At 38.8% G+C, this 18854-nt stretch overlaps 1 protein-coding gene across 1 annotated transcript in view; it reads left to right on the top strand.

Moving 5' to 3' along the window:
- vgll4 (vestigial like family member 4) overlaps positions 1 to 18854 on the top strand; it is a 136029-nt gene that overhangs the window by 404 nt on the left and 116771 nt on the right. The window contains exon 2 of the mRNA XM_003217670.4: positions 7750 to 7826. Coding sequence (XP_003217718.1) covers positions 7763 to 7826 — 64 coding nt within the window. The 5' untranslated portion in view covers positions 7750 to 7762. The remainder of the gene's footprint in view (positions 1 to 7749; positions 7827 to 18854) is intronic.

Consider the following 18854-nt stretch of genomic DNA (forward strand, 5'->3'; position numbering starts at 1 on the left):
AGTGACTCAAACCTGCATATGCAGAGACCATGCACGCTTTGTGGCGTTTGAAGAAACGCCTGGCTGCCACGGGGAATATGTCTGAACAGATGTAAATGAGTGTCCCTACACTGTGGAATTACTGCAGTTTGACACCACTTTGACTGCTGTGGAATCCAGAGAGTTGTAGTTTTGCAAGATCTCGAGCCTCTGTCAAAGAGTGCTGGTGCCTCACCAAACTACAGGCACGGGCAAACTTAGGCCCTCCGGGTGTTTTGGGCTTTTACTCCCATAATTCCTACCGACTGTTAGGAATTTTGGGGGTTAAAGTCCAAAACACCCGGAGGGCCCAAGTTTGTCCAAGCCTGCTCCATAGCATTGGACTGCATTCATGTTGTTGTTGAAGGCTTTCATGGCCAGAATCACTGGGTTGCTGAGAGATATGGCCGTGTTCCAGAAGCATTCTCTCCTGACGTTTTGCCCACATCTATGGCAGGCATCCTCAAAGCTTGTGAGGTCTCTTGGAAACTAAGCAAGTGGGGTTTATATATCTGTGGAAAGCCCAGGGTGGGAGAAAGAACTCTGGTCTGTTGGAGGCAGGTGTGAATGTTGCAGTTGGCCAGCGTGATTAGCATTGAATAACCTTTCAGCTTCAAAGCCTGGCTGCTTCCTGCCTTTGTTGGAGGTGTTAGCTGGCCCCGATGGTTTCCTGTCTGGAATTCCCCTGTTTTCAGAGTGTTCTTTATTTACTGTCCTGATTTTAGACTATTTAAAAATTCTGGTAGCCAGATTTTGTTCATTTTCATGATTTCCTCCTATTTGTTGAAACTATCCACATACTTGTGGATTTCAATGGCTTCTCTGTTTAGTCAGACATGGTGGTTGTTAGAGTGGTCCAGAATTTCTGTGTTAGATTTGTTTTTTTCCAACTTGCTCGGGCTTCCTGGGAGCTGGCCCCTCTATTTCCATGCCTCCAGTTGTTGCCGTCTCCTGCTGTTCTCTTCTGCATGTGTTTGCCCCCGTCTTCAGTTACTGAATTTGTGCCTCCCCAGTGGCCCATTTTGAACTCTTCTGGGCCTGTGTGGCCTTTGCTATTTCAGGAGCTGTTTGATTTGTAGCTGTTTGCTGTAGTTGTCTTTGCCTCTTTCCTGGGTGCAGAAAGGCTTCATGTTCACAAGAAGCATCCAGATGACTCACTTAGTAATACATTTCCAGGGCTTTTAAAAATATATATGTGATGTCTCCTATGGTAGCGTTTATGTTATGGTTCTATGAGAATATCCATGAGAATGGATATCCACTGCATTGTTGATGAACATACATTTTGTGGCCACTTGTGATGCAAATTGATTTCCCAAAGTACAAAGGCAAGAGGCCACTACAAACAGAAATATTAAAGACAGGAGCATGTTTTACTATACCTTGTAATTTTTATCCTGTACAAGTGTTTCTAGCTACTCATATGTATTCCCTGTAGGTCCACTTCATTGATGATGCTTATACATTGAATTTATTTACTTGAAGAACTTGCTACAGTGGAAAATTGGCTATTCTAGGTTTTCTGTACCTTTACAAACTACCACCTGAGGAAGACTACACAGTCGAAACCTGTTGTGGATTGTTATAAACTTTGGATTTGTTTAAATTTTGGATTCAAAACGGATTTACAAACTTGGACATATAAGTTTGAATGTACAGTCTTCTATGTGGAACATGAACTTTTTATGTCATTGGACTCACAAACCTTGAGTATAAGAGCTATGCTTTCTATGAACATGTGTATTTGTAACACATTGATTATATTGTTTTGGATTCTGCTTTAGGAATTCTCACCTTTCCTATACAAGGATGATTTTGGTTTAGAGATGTGTATTTGGAATCAGTATAATTTGAACGTCTACAATCCTTGTCTGCACACTAAATGTTCCATAACTGTAGCATATATATGAAAAACTGTCTTATAGTTTATATTATTGGATTATCTTTCATTTGTAGTGGCCTCTTGCCATTATGCAAATTGATTTCACATCTGAAGTTAATTTCAGCATGTGGTAAGATGTTGGGAGTTGCTTAAGGAGAAATGAACACCTGAGTTCAGAATCAGAGACGGGATAGAAGCTGAAGTTGCTGTATTTCGCCATGTACACTCTAGAATGAATGCAGATTGATATCACTTGAACTACCCTTGCTCAATGCTGTGGGATCCTGGGATCTGCAGCTTGGTGATTTTTTTTTTGGGCAGAGAAGGTGAAATAATTTTTACAGCTGGGTTGCTGTGAGTTTTCCGGGCTGTATGACCATGTTCCAGAAGCATTATCTCCTGGCGTTTTGCCCACATCTATGGCAGACATCCTCAGAGGTTGTGAGTTCCCAAAAAAGGATTCCCCCCTGGCAGGAAGCAGCCAGGCCTTGAAGCTGAAAGGCCATTCAGGGTTAATCAAGGTGATCAGTTGCAACATTCACACTTGCCTCAGACAGACAAGAGTTCTTTATCCCACCCTGGACATTCCACAGTTATATAAACTCCACTTGCCTATATAAACTCCACTTCCAATAGACCTCACAACCTCTGAGATGTGGGTGAAATGTCAGGAGAGAATGCTTCTGGAAAATGGCCATAGAGCCCAAAAAACTCACAACCACCCAGTGATTCAGGCCATGGAAGCCTTCAACAACACATTTTTTTTCAACCTATGGGTTCGTCTATACTGAAGAATTGATGCAGTTTGACACCACTTTGCCTGCCTTGGCTCAGTGTTATAGAATCTTGGGGGGTGTCGTTTCACAAGATCTTGAACCTTTTCTGCCAAAGAGTGCTGGTGCCTCACCAAGCTACAACCCCCACAATTCTATAGGATTGAGCCATGGAGGTTAAAGTGGTGTCAAACTACTTTCATTCTACAGTGTAGAGCAGGCATGGCCCAACTTGGGTCCTCCAGGTGTTTTGGACTTCAACTCCCACCATTCCTAACAGCCTCGGGCCCCTTCCTTTTCCCCTTCTGCCGCTTAAGCCCGAGGCTGTTAGGAATGGTGGGACTTGAAGCCCAAAACACCTGGAGGACCCAAGTTGGCCCATGCTTGGTGTAGAGCACGCTGTAAAAATTCCACAGTTGTTGAAAAATAACACTTGTCTCGTGCTCTCTTCTCTAGGATTTCTACAGTCTTCCCTTTCAGATTTTTTACAGTCTGCTGGTTGGAGAATGTGCGTCTTTTCCTGCTGTCTAATACTTCCTCCTTGTGTTTTCCCACATAAAGTTATCTCCGCAGATTCCTCCAACAGGGTGCATTGGCAACAGGGTGGAATGCTTTGTCCTGAGGAAAGAAAACTAAACGAACCAGCCAGGTTTTGAAGCTGAATTAGTGCAAGTTTGGTTCGGAACAATTTATAGTTAGTTAGTTTGTAGGCACAATTAAGACTTCGAAGTGTGGGAGAACCTGAGAGGAATTTAACCCACTCTCTGAATTAGGGACACATCCTGTTCGAATTATCATTTCGGGGGGGGGGGGGGGAATCGAACCTGCTTGAAAGCCTTTAGGCTTCTTTTACTAATCAAACTACAATTCCCACGGTTCCATAGCATTGAGCTACAGCAGTTAAACTGGTGTCAAACTGCGTTAATTTTACAATGTAGAAGCAGCCATTAATTTTTTTAATGATCTTTCACCATTTTGATCTGAACACGTCATTTTCATACTATTGTCAAAGGCTTTCATGGCCGGAATGACTGGGTTGCTGTGAGTTTTCTGGGTGGTATGACCTTGTTCCAGAAGCATTCTCTCCTGACGTTTCACCCACATCTATGGCAGGCATCTTCAGAGATTGTGAGATCTGTTGGAAACTAGGCAAGTGAGGTTTATATATCTGTGAAAGATCAATGGGTGGGAGAAAGAACTCTTGCCTGTTGGAGGCATGCATGAATGTTGTAATCTATTACCTTGATTAGCATTGAATGGCCTTGCAGCTTCAAGGCCTGGCTGCTTCCTGCCTGAGGGAATCCTTTGTTGGGAGGTGTTAACATTTTCATACCGTTTATTTGTTTGTTGATGGTTGGGTAGAACCTAAAAGGCTGCTGTTCTGTAGCAAGCCATCTTTCACACCTGAACCTCTAACATAGTCATTGGTATCTAGATCATGCATGAAGCTAAAGGTGCTTCTATGTTGCAGATTTAATGCAAGTTGACACCACTTTAACTGCTCTGGCTCAATGCTATGGGATCCTGGGAGTTGTAGTTTGGTGGGGCACCAGCACCCATTGGCAGAAAAGGCTAAAGACCTTGTAAAACTGACTGCCATGGTTCCATAGCATGGAGCCATGGCAGTTCAAGTGGTATCAAACTGAATTAATCCTAAGGTGTAGATGCACCCTCAGAGTTGAATTACATTTGATTTGCATTTGAGGGCAGGACTATGACATTGGTCCAAGTCACAGTATTTGATGAAATATTTGGAAATTTGGTGTTTCCCCCCTCCTGTTAGTTTTATTGTTATGTGTCCTCAAATCAACTTTAACTGATGGCCACTGAATCATGGTTTCTTGGACAGATTTATTCAGAGGACCTTTGATATTGTCTTCTAAATCCAGTGGGTTCCCTTGGCTGGGAGTTGAACTTTGGTCTCCTCTTATTCGTTAATTAATATAGTTATACTGATACCTTGTAGTTCCTCCATGGAATACATGTTTTTCTCCTTGGTAATTCTTCATGACAGATCTCTGAAGCCCCATCTACACTTCCATATACAATCCACATTATCTGCTTGAACTGGATTATATGGCAGTGTGGACTCAAATACTCCAGTTCAAAGCTGAAAATGTAGATTATCTGCTTTGGTAATCTAGATTATATGACAGTGTGGAAGGGGCCTGAGATGGACCTTCTTGAGAAAGATTATCTCCTGAGTTTCATCGCAGCGTGGTGAATGTGAAGTAAAGTCTGCACATACCTAGTATTTGAAATTGTGTGGGACTTGTGGGTATTGTTGTTGCACTACAACTCCCAGCATGCTGCTTAGGAATAATGCAGTCTAGTAGTATCTGGAGGGCTGAGTTCTTCCTACTCTCTATACCCCATTGGTCTCATAGAAAAGATATGGATGCCATGCCTTCTGAAAAAAACTGACTATTTGGGAAGCCTACTTAATTAAATAGTGCCAGATCCTTGGGTTTCTTTTGGGTCCATTTAAATTACAAACATCTCATGTTTGCATCAGGCAGTGGGATATTCCTGGAGCAAGGCTTTAAATCAAATTATTTTTTTCAAACTGGGAACTGTAGTCCAAAACACCTGGAGTATGAAAAGCTGGGGGCCACTATTTAAGTTATTTTTTAAAAAACTGATAACACTTTTCTTTGATTTTCCATACACGTGGTGATACAGTCAGGATTTTTTTTCCATGTCAGGAGCGACTTGAGAAACTGCAAGTCACTTCTGGTGTGAGAGAATTGGCTATCTGCAAGGACATTGCCCAGGGGACACCTGTATGTTTTACCATCTTTGTTGGAGGTTTCCCTCATGTCCCTGTAAAGAGAGCTGGAGCTGAAAGAGGGAGCTCACCCACGCTCTCCCCGGATTCGAACCGGCAACCTTCAGGTCAGCAACCCAACTTTCGAGTCAGCAGTCCTGCCGGCACAGTCAGGATAAACAGAGGTGGCTCTCATCCTTGATCTCCAACTTTTGATTGCCTCTGCTCTACAGAGCAAGAATGCATGTGAGGGTGTGCGGTTCCAGATCATGTGAACAGAACCTACCATGTTTCCCCAAAAATAAGACAGTGTCTTATATTAATTTTTCCTCCCAAATATGCACTAGGTCTTATTTTCAGGGGATGTCTTATTTTTCCATGAAGAAGAATTCACATTTATTGTTGAACCAAAAAAATGAATATTTATTATATACTGTACAATAGTTGTCATCACAAACCATCCTAACCAGACAAACTGTGAATCATATTAAGAATTTCTTGTTACTACTAATATTTCCATGTACAACACTTTATGGTATGTACATTTACCGATCCTGCATGCTCTGGTGTTCTGTTTGACGGGCATGCTTCCAAACAAAACCTTTGCTAGGTCTTACTTTTGAGGGAGGCGTTATATTTAGCAATGCAATAAAACCTCTACTAGGTCTTATTTTCTGGGGATGTCTTATTTTAGGGGAAACAGGGTATGATGTTGCAATTTGTACCCATCTGTGTTGGAGGCCATGGAGCTAAACCAATATATGAAGGCTGGATCTGGGATCATGTACACTTGGGCAGAAACAGCAGGAACACAAGTCTTTGTGCTCTCCCTTGCTGGAGTTGCTGTAGGGTGTGAGTCAGTCAGGCACTCATTCACCTCTGGAGACTCTCAGACTGCCAGGATTGAAGATCAGAATGTAAGCAGCAGAGTTTGTAAGACCATGAATGTGAAAGGAAGAGTAGTTCTGAATAGATTATTCCAAACAAGTAGAACCAGTGTGGTGCAGTGATTAGCATGTTGCCTGAAATCACTAAACGATAAAACTCACAGCGTGACCTTGGGCAAGTCTGCACTCTCAACCATACCTACCTCACAGTATTATTGTAAGAATAACATTGGAAAGAGAACTATGTGTGTTGCCTTGAGCTCATTAGATGAAAAAGAGGATGTAAATGTCACATTTGAATGTTTTTATTTGTATATTATATAGCAATAACAATTCAGTTGCTTACAAAACAACAAATGTAAGGTTTCCTTGATCTTCTAATCAATTCACTGTTCCTTGATCCTTGCGATAGTAATGAAAACAGTTATTAAGTGGACAAAGTCATCTGAATGCTGAAGCCTCCTCAGCTGTTTTAGACAAGTATTTAAAAAGGGACAGCACTGCAATTTGGATACTAAGACCTAGTCATTAGTTTTTCTGGAAAGTCATTCTAAGCAGTATGTAAGGTATAATGGGCCAGTGGTTCAGCTCTGGAAGGAATGCCAGATTTGACCCACATGGGCTAATAATTGTCACCTTCTGCTCTAGACCTGTCCTTTTTCTGAGATGTTAAAAAACACCTCTCATTCTTACTAACAGTAAGATTGGGCTGTAATTGTATTTAATACATGCCAAGGGGTTAAGTCATCCAGATAAAATCCACACAAAAACAATCCTTTCAACTTCTTAGTTTAGCTGGACTGTTAAGTACCCCAGTGAATGTGGAAATAACACAAACTTTAAAAAATGCTATTGTTTTCCGTGAGAGAACACTTCACTAGGAATTTCTAGGTCCTCCGACACAACATTATGATCTAGCACAACTCCGTGATCAACGTTTGTCAGATGTTTCTGTAGAATCACACTGGAGGACCAAGAGATTCCTAAAGGTGATATTTTAAATGAAATTTGCAAATAATCAATCTGCAAAGGTTGCACCTTCAAATTTGGAGGGCTGGCTGTATATCACTTTTGAATCAGGGCCTTGCCACACAGCCATATAACCTAGAGGCAGATAATCCACAATGTCTGGTTTGAACTGGGTTATCTGAGTCCACACTTGCCCTATAATCCAGTTCAATGTGGATTTTATACAGCTCTGTGGAAGGAGCCTTAGTTTCTCAATAGTTAAACTGCAAAAGTCAGAACATAATGGATAGTTGAAATACATGTCTGTGTTTTGTTTTCACCCTGTTTCATTTGTTCAAATCTTATGTAAAGATTTGTTATGACAAATGATGGATGAGTGGCTGAAATGCAACATTTGCCTTGTTATATTGTTAAAGTGGTTTTTGAAGTTAACAAAACATTTCTTTTATTCAGGATCCTGCTAGGAATGGAGACTCCGTTGGATGTTTTGTCAAGAGCAGCTTCCTTAGTCCATGCTGATGATGAAAAACGTAAGTCTGACGTTGAACTTTCATCTTTGTCCTTAGCCCTTGGTAAAGTGTACACTGTGCATGCCTCACATTGATGTTGGCTTTTACAGTTCATGTATTTAAAATACATAAATGAGTGTATGTATTTGTATGAATTTAATGTAAATGTAGATGAATAAAAATGGGCCATTTGGATTCCAAATTCACACTGTATCATCCTGTATGAGGAAGTGGGAGAGAAACAAATGTGGAAAAATCCAACAGTGAAAGAAAAAAAGCAACCTTGGTTATTAGAAGAAAAAATCCTTCTAGATGCAATTCAGAGATGAATGATTCAAAGTTATATAGTCTGGATTAAGATACTGCATCAGTCTTTGTTATGTATTGTACATAGGTTATGACTTACTCTTCCTGCAATTAGTTAGGACTAGTGTTTGTTCTATTTTTGCAAATATTTATCATTGTAGAGCTGATCTAAAGCAACCAGGTGTTTTGGTTCAGTTCAAACTGATGGGCAGTTAATTTATTGTTCAGTGAATTATGTCTTGGAAATCTCCCTTTGTAGTCTGTTAGCCGCATCACTACAGGTTTATATATGTGTATATATATACTGCAACTTGCAGTTTCTCAAGTCACTCCTGACACAAAAAATATGTGTGTATATATGTGTGTGTATGTGTGTGTGTATACCAGACAAATATTGATTTTCCAAGACACTCCGAAATTACTTAAATTCGTTTTCCTTTGCATTTTGCTGTGTGAGTTTTTTTATTTTTATTTTACATGGAGAATTCATGGAATTAATGTGATAAATAGTCACAGCAAGCAGTGTTGCCGGTTTTTCTTTCTTTTCATGTATGTATGTGTGTTTTTTTTCTAGTTAGGTAGGCTATATTTAAAGCTTGAAATATACATACAGAGAACTATCATTTTTCTTTGGTTCATGGAACGATCTTAACTTACTAGTTTGGATGTTGCATTATTAGTCCATATGCATGTTACTCTTCATCCAGAGACACAAAGATATTGTGTGTATATATGTGTTTATATACATATTTACTCTTTTAAAAATGGTTAAGATTGAATGGTTAGAAATGGTTAGAAATAAGGAAGGGCATTAATTATGCCTGTATGTGTACTGATGCCCTATTTAAACAGTTACTGGCTCACTAGTGTATATTCAATTTATCTAATTTTGTATTCTATGAATTCCCTACTCTAATCCTTTGTACTGCCGTAGTTGCAGCTATAGTCTCCAGGGGCCTAAAAGAAGAGAAGAGGCCCTCTTTGCCTCTCTTACTGAAAAATCACATGCAGACTTTTCATACTATATGAAACAATTGTAGAATTACTGTATAAAGAAACACGGTCCCATCAGGGGAAACAAGTATAGAATGTATAGAGCTATAACATCTGGCTGATAGATGGTGAACAATTGCTGCAGCCTGCTGGCAGAGAGCATATAAACTATCTTAATATAGTGACTGTTTTCTGAAGAAGTCGTACAGATGTATTAAAAAACAACACTTATGTTCTTTTTCTTGAAAAGGAATAGTGTAGGAGAAACGTATGAGCTAACATTTGGAATTCTTTGTGCTAAAGTTTGTACAAAATAAATATCTAGACCACTGTTTCCCCCCACCCTTCAAAGACATTTCACTTCGTAACAAAGCTTATGTAAATTTCAAATTCATATTTCCTTGTTATATTACAAAAATTGTTGGATGGTTAAGAGTTGAGAGCAAAATCATCATTAGGTTTTTAGGCATAATTTTCAAATTTGAGGCACAAACAATGAGATTGCATGTGTGAAGTTGAAAATAAGTTTTTTCATTTGATGTGGTTGTCCAATAGAAATCATATACCATCATGTACCAACCCTATTTTACATCAGTAACAGAAATATTAACCAAGTCAAAGTATACATCAGAGGAAAATGATAGGTAGACATACTTATTTATGAACTGAAGTGTCAAAATGCCAGATTGTTGGATTGGATGGAAACATTTGGTTATCTGAAAATCTAACTATAATCAGTTGAACCTTTTATGAATATCTGTCAAAACAGATGTGAAAAATGTTTAGCCAACTCTCGTCCTTTATAGAGATTTGTAGCCAGTGATTATATTAATGAGCACCCAACTACATTATGATTCTTTTTTTAAAAGCTGGGCACCAAAACAGACAATTGCTCCATTTTCCAGTCTATTTAACAACTTGAAAAATGTAACTGTCCCTGTAATATGCCTCACAGCTAAATAAGGCCATACTTTCAACTTACTCTTGGTTTTTGGTAAAAGGCTAACACTTGACTAAAAGTCTGGGCTGTTCAAGAATTTCACTTAGCCTTCTGGCGGCAGTTTTAGCTTTCAAGTTTATTGTCAATGACAATTGTCACAGTGCTTTCAGCATTGCTTTCTAGTGGCATACTTTCATAATGAGGACTATGTCAAATAAGCACAATAACAATAATCCATATAGGGTCAAGAGATATGTCATTTCATTGTAATCACATTTCCAAAAACCACCCCTTCACATGGGGGCATTTTGGCCCATTTTTCCACTTTGCTTCACGGCAAGGACAGGGCCTGTCATGCACCATCATACGATGTCCGGCAGGCCCTACTTTCCTCCCAAAGTTGGGGGAAAACGCTAAAAGGCACCTCCTCCAGGACTACAGAGAGGAAAGTGTAGTTTGGGTAGCTCCAGTCAAGCTACCTGCACTTTCCTCCCCTTTTTCATGTGTGGACGATGGGTGCTTGGTAGTTTTCTGTGTACATATGTTCTAGATATGCTATCCAAGTCTTCACTCGTTAGAAGATTTTACTGCTGAACAAAAAGGTGAGGGGTTATTAAAAGGAAAATACTGCAGACTTTCTTAAGTCAGGATAGGTTTCAGAATTGTGGAAGATGTTTCTAGTTTGACTCCTTCTATTGTCATTCCTCTAAGGGTCTGTCCCATTGTTAAAAATATGAATCTACTGGGAGAGATAATTAGAGAATATTGAAGCCCTGTGTCATCAGTGTGATGACTGCCAGCTTGGTTTTTCTGTGTCATCTGAGTCTGGTGAGGCTATGCAGGTGTTACATTAATAAATCAATTTTGTAATCCACTGGATGAGGGCCAGTAGACCAAAATGAATCCTGAAAATTAGAAGTACTGTGGATAAATAGTTCTTATTTTTGGGAAATTATGTCTGCAGCATGTGCTAGAATCGTTGCTGCTTTTCCCATGAAAAAGCAGGTCTTTCGGGGCTGTACTTGTTCATTCAGCATTATTGTTTGAGAGCCAGGTGACTTCAGTAGTTCAGGGTATCTTTGACCAGCCACAACTGCTTCTCTCACTGTTGCTGTTCTTTACTAGGGATGGTTTGCTCTCACTGTCCATATTCTTGTAACCTCCCAATTGGATTGCTGTGACTGATGGATCTCATTATTCTGATTTGTATGTGTGGCTTTGAAAGCTGAACAGTCAAGAAGGCTGACAGAAAGAAAATAAACTCGTTTGTAATGTGCAAATCAACCCTGAGCTCTCATTAGAGACCATGATCACAAAACTGGAGATATGAGACAATGTCCTCATCAGAAACTAGGTTTCGTAAAAGTGGAAGACAGTAGGAAAAAGGGATACCACACTACAATTGGATTGATTCAGTCAAGGAAGCCATTATCATCTTCATTTGTAGTACAGTTGCTCCAGTCCTTTGACCATTTTGGCTGCTCCTTCCTAGGTTTTCTTTTAGCTCTATATTATTAACTTTTAGATAGGATGAGTAAAGTATAGAAAATATTCCACACCATCATTATATAAGGTGGTGGTATCACTTTATAGTTGTTTGCATCATTTGTCATTTTACTGCTTATTTTTCCAACTCAGAGATTCTTTACAGTCCATTTTTCTTCCTACTGTCCTAAATTGTGTAATATTATTGCCAAATCTTTGTGCATCACTATTCACCCTTGACTCTATTTATGAATAAATTTAAAAGGCACTGGTCCCAGTATAGATGTATGAGGGATCCCATTGTTTACATTCCTCCATTGCAAGGACTGATGAAGGTAATTGTTACTTTTTTCTGAAGGGATTGTTCCAGTACTTAGGTGTCCAAATATCAAATGCAGTGATAACACGCTAGTATTTTTACATAGTTATTTTGGAGTGTTTCAAGAGCCCTATATATATTATTTCAGTATGTTGTAGTAGTTTCGTGTTGGATTAGGACTCTGGGAGATGGGTTCATATCCCTGCTCAGCCAAGGAAACTAATTGGGTAACCTTGAGTGCTAGACGTTCTAGGGTCACCACAGGTTGGAAACAACTTGAAAGAAGCAGCACCACCAAAGACTTATGATTAACTGGTAGGGTGTCCTTTAGATCAGTGGTTCTCAACCTGTGGGTCCCCAGGTGTTTTGGCCTACAACTCCCAGAAATCCCAACCAGTTTATCAGCTGTTGGGATTTCTGGGAGTTGAAGGCCAAAATATCTGGGGACCCACAGGTTGAGAACCACTGCTTTAGATGGAGCTGCGTTTCACTATAGAGTTTAGTCAGTTTGTGCTGGCAAATTGAACTGGGAACTTCTTACTGGCTTATAAGCTATACTCTGAGTTACAGAAATTATACTCACCAAATTGAAAAAGCTGCATCCGTTAGACAAGCATAGTTCACGCTCTCCCCTCCCACTGACTCTGTCACTAATTGCTGTCCTACATCCAAAACTGGAGCATGTGTCCTCTTTCTACCTCCTTCAAATTTCTTTAAGGTTGAGGAATTCTTTGGCTTGGCCTCCCACATTCAGTTAGCTTCCGGCTCTTTACTATCTTGACTTGATCTCCATTCCCTGTATGTCTGGCTCTCTAAGACATTTAGAGATCTAATATCAATGCTGACCAGAGACAAATATAACATCTTAGTAGGACTGTAGGACAATGGGATTATAATGATAGGCCTTTATCAGAACTGAAGCTCCTTTGTTATCCCTGGTTTTGTGAGCACAAGAACTTTTCTTTTTCATAGCTCCAGACAGCTGCTATTTCTAGTGAAGAAACCATATAGAGTAGTATTGCTTTGTTATTCTGAAGCACTTACTTGACATAACAAAATCTGTAAGAAGAAAATACTTGCGGAAGTGCACATATTACTTCCAACCCACCCCAAGCAAAGAGCATTTCCTGAAAAATTGTCTCCAAACCCTTGCAATGACATGAGCAGCTTAGTGAATGAAAGAGAGAGGGCAGAGAATTTAAAAGAGATAGTCAGGCAGGTTTTCTGTCTTTTTGAGTCATCGAAAATGTAATTTAAAACATGCATGTACTATTTAGTGATAAGAGAAGATATCAGACCTGAATAGCCCAGGCTGGTATATAATGCTCTGTGTGGCTACAAATTTCTACATGAAATCTATTAGGCATAGCAATCAGCTGAAAAGTTTTAAACATCTGCACTGTGGCAGTAGATTTATTTTACAGTGGTATGCAGATCTTGAGACATTAATAAAATTGTCTTTATGAATATAGAATTTGCCTGGGAATCACATCTTAGAATTATTCCTGCCTATATTATTCTGTTAGTGAGTGAAAACTATAGCCAAAAGTAAAGATTGTATTTGCTTATTAAGAGTAGAAAGATTTTTAGACATTTCAAAGGATAGATAAAAACAAGGATTCTGAAGTAAGGAATATCAATTAGATTCCTTTAGGATTTTGTTTGAAATGTGTGTGTCCCTTCACCTTTTGAAAATCCTGTTTTAGATTGCATGCAGTTAAGCTAGCAATTCTGCATTTCTTCTTTTTCAAAACACTTCTGTAATTCAGCTACATTTGTGATATGTAGTGTGTTAAAGATACAAGTATCGATCTTAGTATCTTAAGTATTTAAAATTAAGAATGTTGATTCAGTCATACTGTAACACTTAATAGTCATTTGGCTAATTTATAGCGATGGGCTTTCTTTTGCATCAGGATGAAAACTGTCACACCAGTGACAATATTACTGTAAATAAAATAGTTACATCTACCTAATAATAAATAACTATTTCTGCTATACTTTCATTTGAAATATATTCAGTAGCATTACTTGGGCTGCAATGTGCTGATTACATGTGATATCCAATTCCATATTTCTTAATCTGAGAAAAAGACATTTGGAGATCTAAATCAGTGCAGACCAAAGACAAATATAACATCTTAGTATGACTACAGGATAATGGGATTATAATGATATGGCTTTATTGCTTTCTCTCAAATGAAATAAAATACATGAGATAGGACATAAAGGAGGCGAGTTTCTATACCCCAGAATAGATGCAGCTGTTTTTAGAAGAGTGTATCTTTGTTTGTAATAGAAGAGTCATATGATTTAGCTACCAGTAATTTTGCTAAATGGTTAACACTTGCTTAGGTCATAGTGTCAGCGTTAACAAATAGGGCCATCCTGTTCATTTATTTACTCATAGTTCATCATTGTTGGAACTTGGTTGTTAAGCAAATTTACTTGGTACACATGTTTTGATAACAAGTAATGTTTCCACTACTATGGCTTAAACTAGATGTTGTTAAACCAACTGCCATCGTGTCTGATGTAATCATTATTGAGTATCACTTGTAAGGAGCTCAGGGCAAGCACAATATAAACATGTCACTGCAGAATTCAGTATTGGCAACAGACCTGATATAAAATGACTTTGTTTCTATAAAAATGTCACCAAGATGGTACACAAGAATATATATTTTATGTGTGTGTGTGTGTATATATATATATATATATACATATACACACATATATATATATATACACACATACATATACACACACACACATGCACATACACATACATATATACATACATAAAAAGCTAGCAGTAGGGTCACCAACAATGGCAGCTTAGTGAGAATATTTGGCTAGATGGGTTCCTGTAGCTGAGTATTCAGATCTGCTTTTTTATTTTTGCATTTTCCTGATTGTTGCTCTGTTTACCATGTCAGTTACTGCTACTTTTAAAAAAAATCTCTCCACTGTGTTATTCAGAGTCCAAGATATTGGTTGTACGTGCTTACAAGATTAAATCATAGTTCACGGAAACCCCTTGGATATAAATATATTGGTCCAAAAATGATCTCTGGAGGTGTGCAGAGAATTTTCACCATTATCAATCAGTACCACCATTGGACCTCCCAAGGAAGGAAAATAAAATTTTTCCAAAGGGGGGGGGGGTAGTCTCAAAGCTTGTGGACACAGATCTGGTGGGGGTGTAACCTTCCAGGGTCTCCCGAAGTATTAATGTGGCCCCCCTACTCTTCCATTCCACAGTTATCCACTCTTGCTCTAAACTTCTCCTGCCATTGTTACTTCTGGTGAGGCCGTGAAGATGAGGTTGGAAATTTTCTGATCTTGTTTTGGACTAATGGTATCAACTTGTTCTCCCTGGATTAACTGTACCTTGTGTTCAGTATTCATGTAAGACTTTGGGGGAAAGAACATGAAAAGATTAATATTCCAGTCTGAAAATACCTCCTTTAATGAATCCTCTGCAAAGACATTTGGACACACATGACTAAAAATTCATTCTTTCCCAGTTGCATAGGCATGCACACTCCTCCTCAGTGAAACTGAAAAACCTCACAATGGTATTGGCTAAATAGGTCCTCCCAACCACCTTGAAGCCTTCTGCACCCTCCCCATCTCCTTTGTATTCTGGGCATTCTCTTTGTCCACTAATTTGCTGGCCTTTTTAAAGAAGTAGTATTGCCATTGGAATTATGCTAAATCTAGTTAGAATACATGCCGGACAAACACAGAATGCATCTACACTGTAGAATTAATGCAGTTCTGACACCACTTTAACTATCATGGAATCATGGGAACTATAGCCTTTAGGATTCTCTGCCAAAGAGTGCTGGTGCCTCATCAAACTATAAATCCCAGGATTCGATAGCATTAAGCCATGGCAGTTGAAGGCATGTCAAACTCCACTAATTCCACAATGTTGAAGCACCCAGAGTCTTTCCATGTTGGGTTGCAGAGGTGTGTCTGTATTTGCATTTGTGTATTCTGGGGAAAAAGCTCCTACTTCAGTTGAGAAAAAGTAGAATTTGCATGTATCTGTGAGAGTTACAGTCACACAGAATCTCTAGCTGAGCATTCAGGGAGAAGTAAAACATAGAGAAAAAGGGAAAAGGAGGTAAGCCTGCCTCTCCAGCTGTGACCAGCATGTCAAGAAGGTGTAGATCTGTAAATTTGGCCACCAAAATGGAAATTATAGGAAGTATGAAGACTGGTGAAAGAAAATGTCATCCTTGCATACGTTTTAGAAGAAGGATTTAGTTGGTCTGGAGAAGGTCCAGAATGTTTTTCATTACTTATGCAAAGCTTACATGACATGGTTGTTTCATTGCACATGTGCATATTGTTAGTTTTCAATAAAATTTTGCATTTTTGTGCTGTAGAGAGCTGTCCCTATTCTTTCTGCATTATTTCTACATCTGGTACCAAAATTTCTGTTGAAGAAGTAATTCACAAGAATGTGGCCATTCTTGCAGCCCAGCTTTTGGAGGCCTTCAGCATATACTCTGTTAACTGAGATGTAGCTATATTGGAAATATGAGATAACACTAAAAATGAAGTATTTTGTCTTTGAATGCATTAAATACCTTTTAAACATAGGGTTTTATGTGGCACAAAGGTGAAATCATTCTGTTTCTAAATATACCATTTCCAGAAATAAACAATTATGTGGAATTTCAAATAGCTTGCTTGACTCCATGCAAATTTCAAGGCTCCTGAATATACAAATGATAGCCATAGAGTATATTGAATCAGTGAGATTTGCATGAATGTTGCTGTATCATTCAGTAGCAATACTGATGAATGGTACAGAAGTGGCATCTAGCTCCTGCAGCAGGTTAAACTGCTGAGCAGCTGAACTTGCTGACCAAAAGGTTGGTGGTTCGAATCCAGGGAGCGGGGTGAGCTCCCACTGTTAGCCCCAACTTCTGTCAACCTAGCAGTTTGAAAACATGCAAATGTGAGTAGATCAATAGATACTGCTCCTGCAAGGTCATGCTGGCCACAGACAACGCCGGCTCTTTGGCTTAGAAATGGAGATGAGCACCAACCCCCAGAGTCGGACACAACTAGACATAATGTCAGGGGAAAACTTTTATCTTTACCTTGCTTGACTATGCACTTCTTTAAAGACTATCTAGATCTCTTTCACCTAACTGATCCTTTTCTTTCTAAAGAACAAGTCTTTTGTCTGGCACCAGGCAGGGTGTTTGTCTAGTAGAGCTTGCTCTTTGGTTAAGATGTGTCCTGGAGACTTCTGCGGCAAGAGTCCTATTCCACAGACCTGAAATAGAGGTCCTTCCATTGAAAACACAAATGAAGCAAATGATGGCAAGCTGCCATAACAGGAGTAATACTGGCAAAAACAGTCAAGATTCATCTTTTAAAAAGCAGCTCCAGAATACTGAAAACTTATTTCCCATGCTGCCTTTTAGGCATGCTTTCAACATGTATATATTGTGGATATAATGTTGAACATCTTTTATCCAGAATCCTGAAATCCGAAGTCACTGAGATAATATCGCCTTTGTTTTCTGATTGTTCAGTGTATGTTAACTTTGGTTCATGCACAAAATTATTAAAAATAAAGGCACTCCCCAAGTTACGAGCAAGATAGGTTCTGTAGCTTTGTTATTAAGTTGAATTTGCAAGTAAGTCAGAACAGGTACATTTTAGTGTAATTCCAGCCATAGACATGCACACACACACTTTGGATAATATAGGGAAGAGTTAATTTGCTGTTTGTGCCTCTGTTCAGAAGATTTCACCTCGCTTTTTCTCCCTGTAATAACTGGATTTTGAAAATTTTGTGGAAACAAGAATTGGTGAGAAAGTTTCAATGGAGACATCATCAATCAATCAGTCAAACTTTATTTCCTGCCCCATCTCCCCATGTGGACTCAGGGCACCTTATGGTGCTCCTGTTAGTAACCTGGCTGCTGACCTCTGGACCAGCTGACATCGTTTCCCTATAATAGCTCTTCCAGGGGTGAATTTCCCTTCCAAGAGGTAGATAGATATCTTCCATTTCCTGTTTTCTCACCCTTTTTCTTAACTATGAGTCATTTGTAATTCAGAGACTGCAGGCATTATGCACACTTACTTTCAGGCTTTGTGTATAAGGTGCCTATGAAACATAAGTCAGTTTTGTGTTTAATTATAGGCCCCATCTCCAGTATATCTCGTGATGTATGTACATACAAATACAGGTATTCCAACATCTGAAAAAATCCCAAATACTTCTACAGTAGTTGAAAAACCTGTAATAGAACACAAGGCATTAATGGAAGGAAGTATATTGTACAGAAGATGTGACCTTGTATGCTATTCTGGGATCCTCTTGGCAAGCCAGAAATAAATCCCTCAGATTGACAAATAGGTCATGACTTGCAATCTGTTATGCAAGTTATCCATTGTTTATACCGTAAATCTATCTCTGCTTTCACCACAGACAAAACATAAATAATTTGTAAGTCATGAAGCAAGTATAGCTCAATATAGTAAGGGTTATTTGTGTGTTTCTGGTTTGTGTATATTATTTATGTGGGGTTTTTTTTGGATGCAAAATAGTGGCCAAATTGTTAAGCGTTTTTTTAAAAACTTCCGGCTCCAACAGTTATTTATTATGACATAATTGTACAGTTGCATGACCTATTAGACCATTATTAAGTAGAAGGTACTTTTGCTAGTTTCCAGTACAGAGCATTACTTAGGAGGTATATTTTTGTTCCAAGTTCTTATGAATTTGAAAGAAAATGTCTTTTCAATAATTGCAGATTGAGAAGCAGTAGATTTGTATGCCACATTGAGAAAAATTCCTGGAAGATTTTTTTTGTGCTAGCAATTGCTGTGTCTTTTATGTGTATCTCTTCACCTTTATATTACACAGTTGCTATTGAAATGCTATTTTGATTTGTGAGCAATTGCCTTGTTCTGTGAATTGCATAGCCATATTTTTGTGCATACATTTTTTATGGAAGCTCAGGAA

This window comes from Anolis carolinensis, chromosome 2, assembly GCF_035594765.1.
Source record: "Anolis carolinensis isolate JA03-04 chromosome 2, rAnoCar3.1.pri, whole genome shotgun sequence".
Taxonomy (NCBI): domain Eukaryota; kingdom Metazoa; phylum Chordata; class Lepidosauria; order Squamata; family Dactyloidae; genus Anolis; species Anolis carolinensis.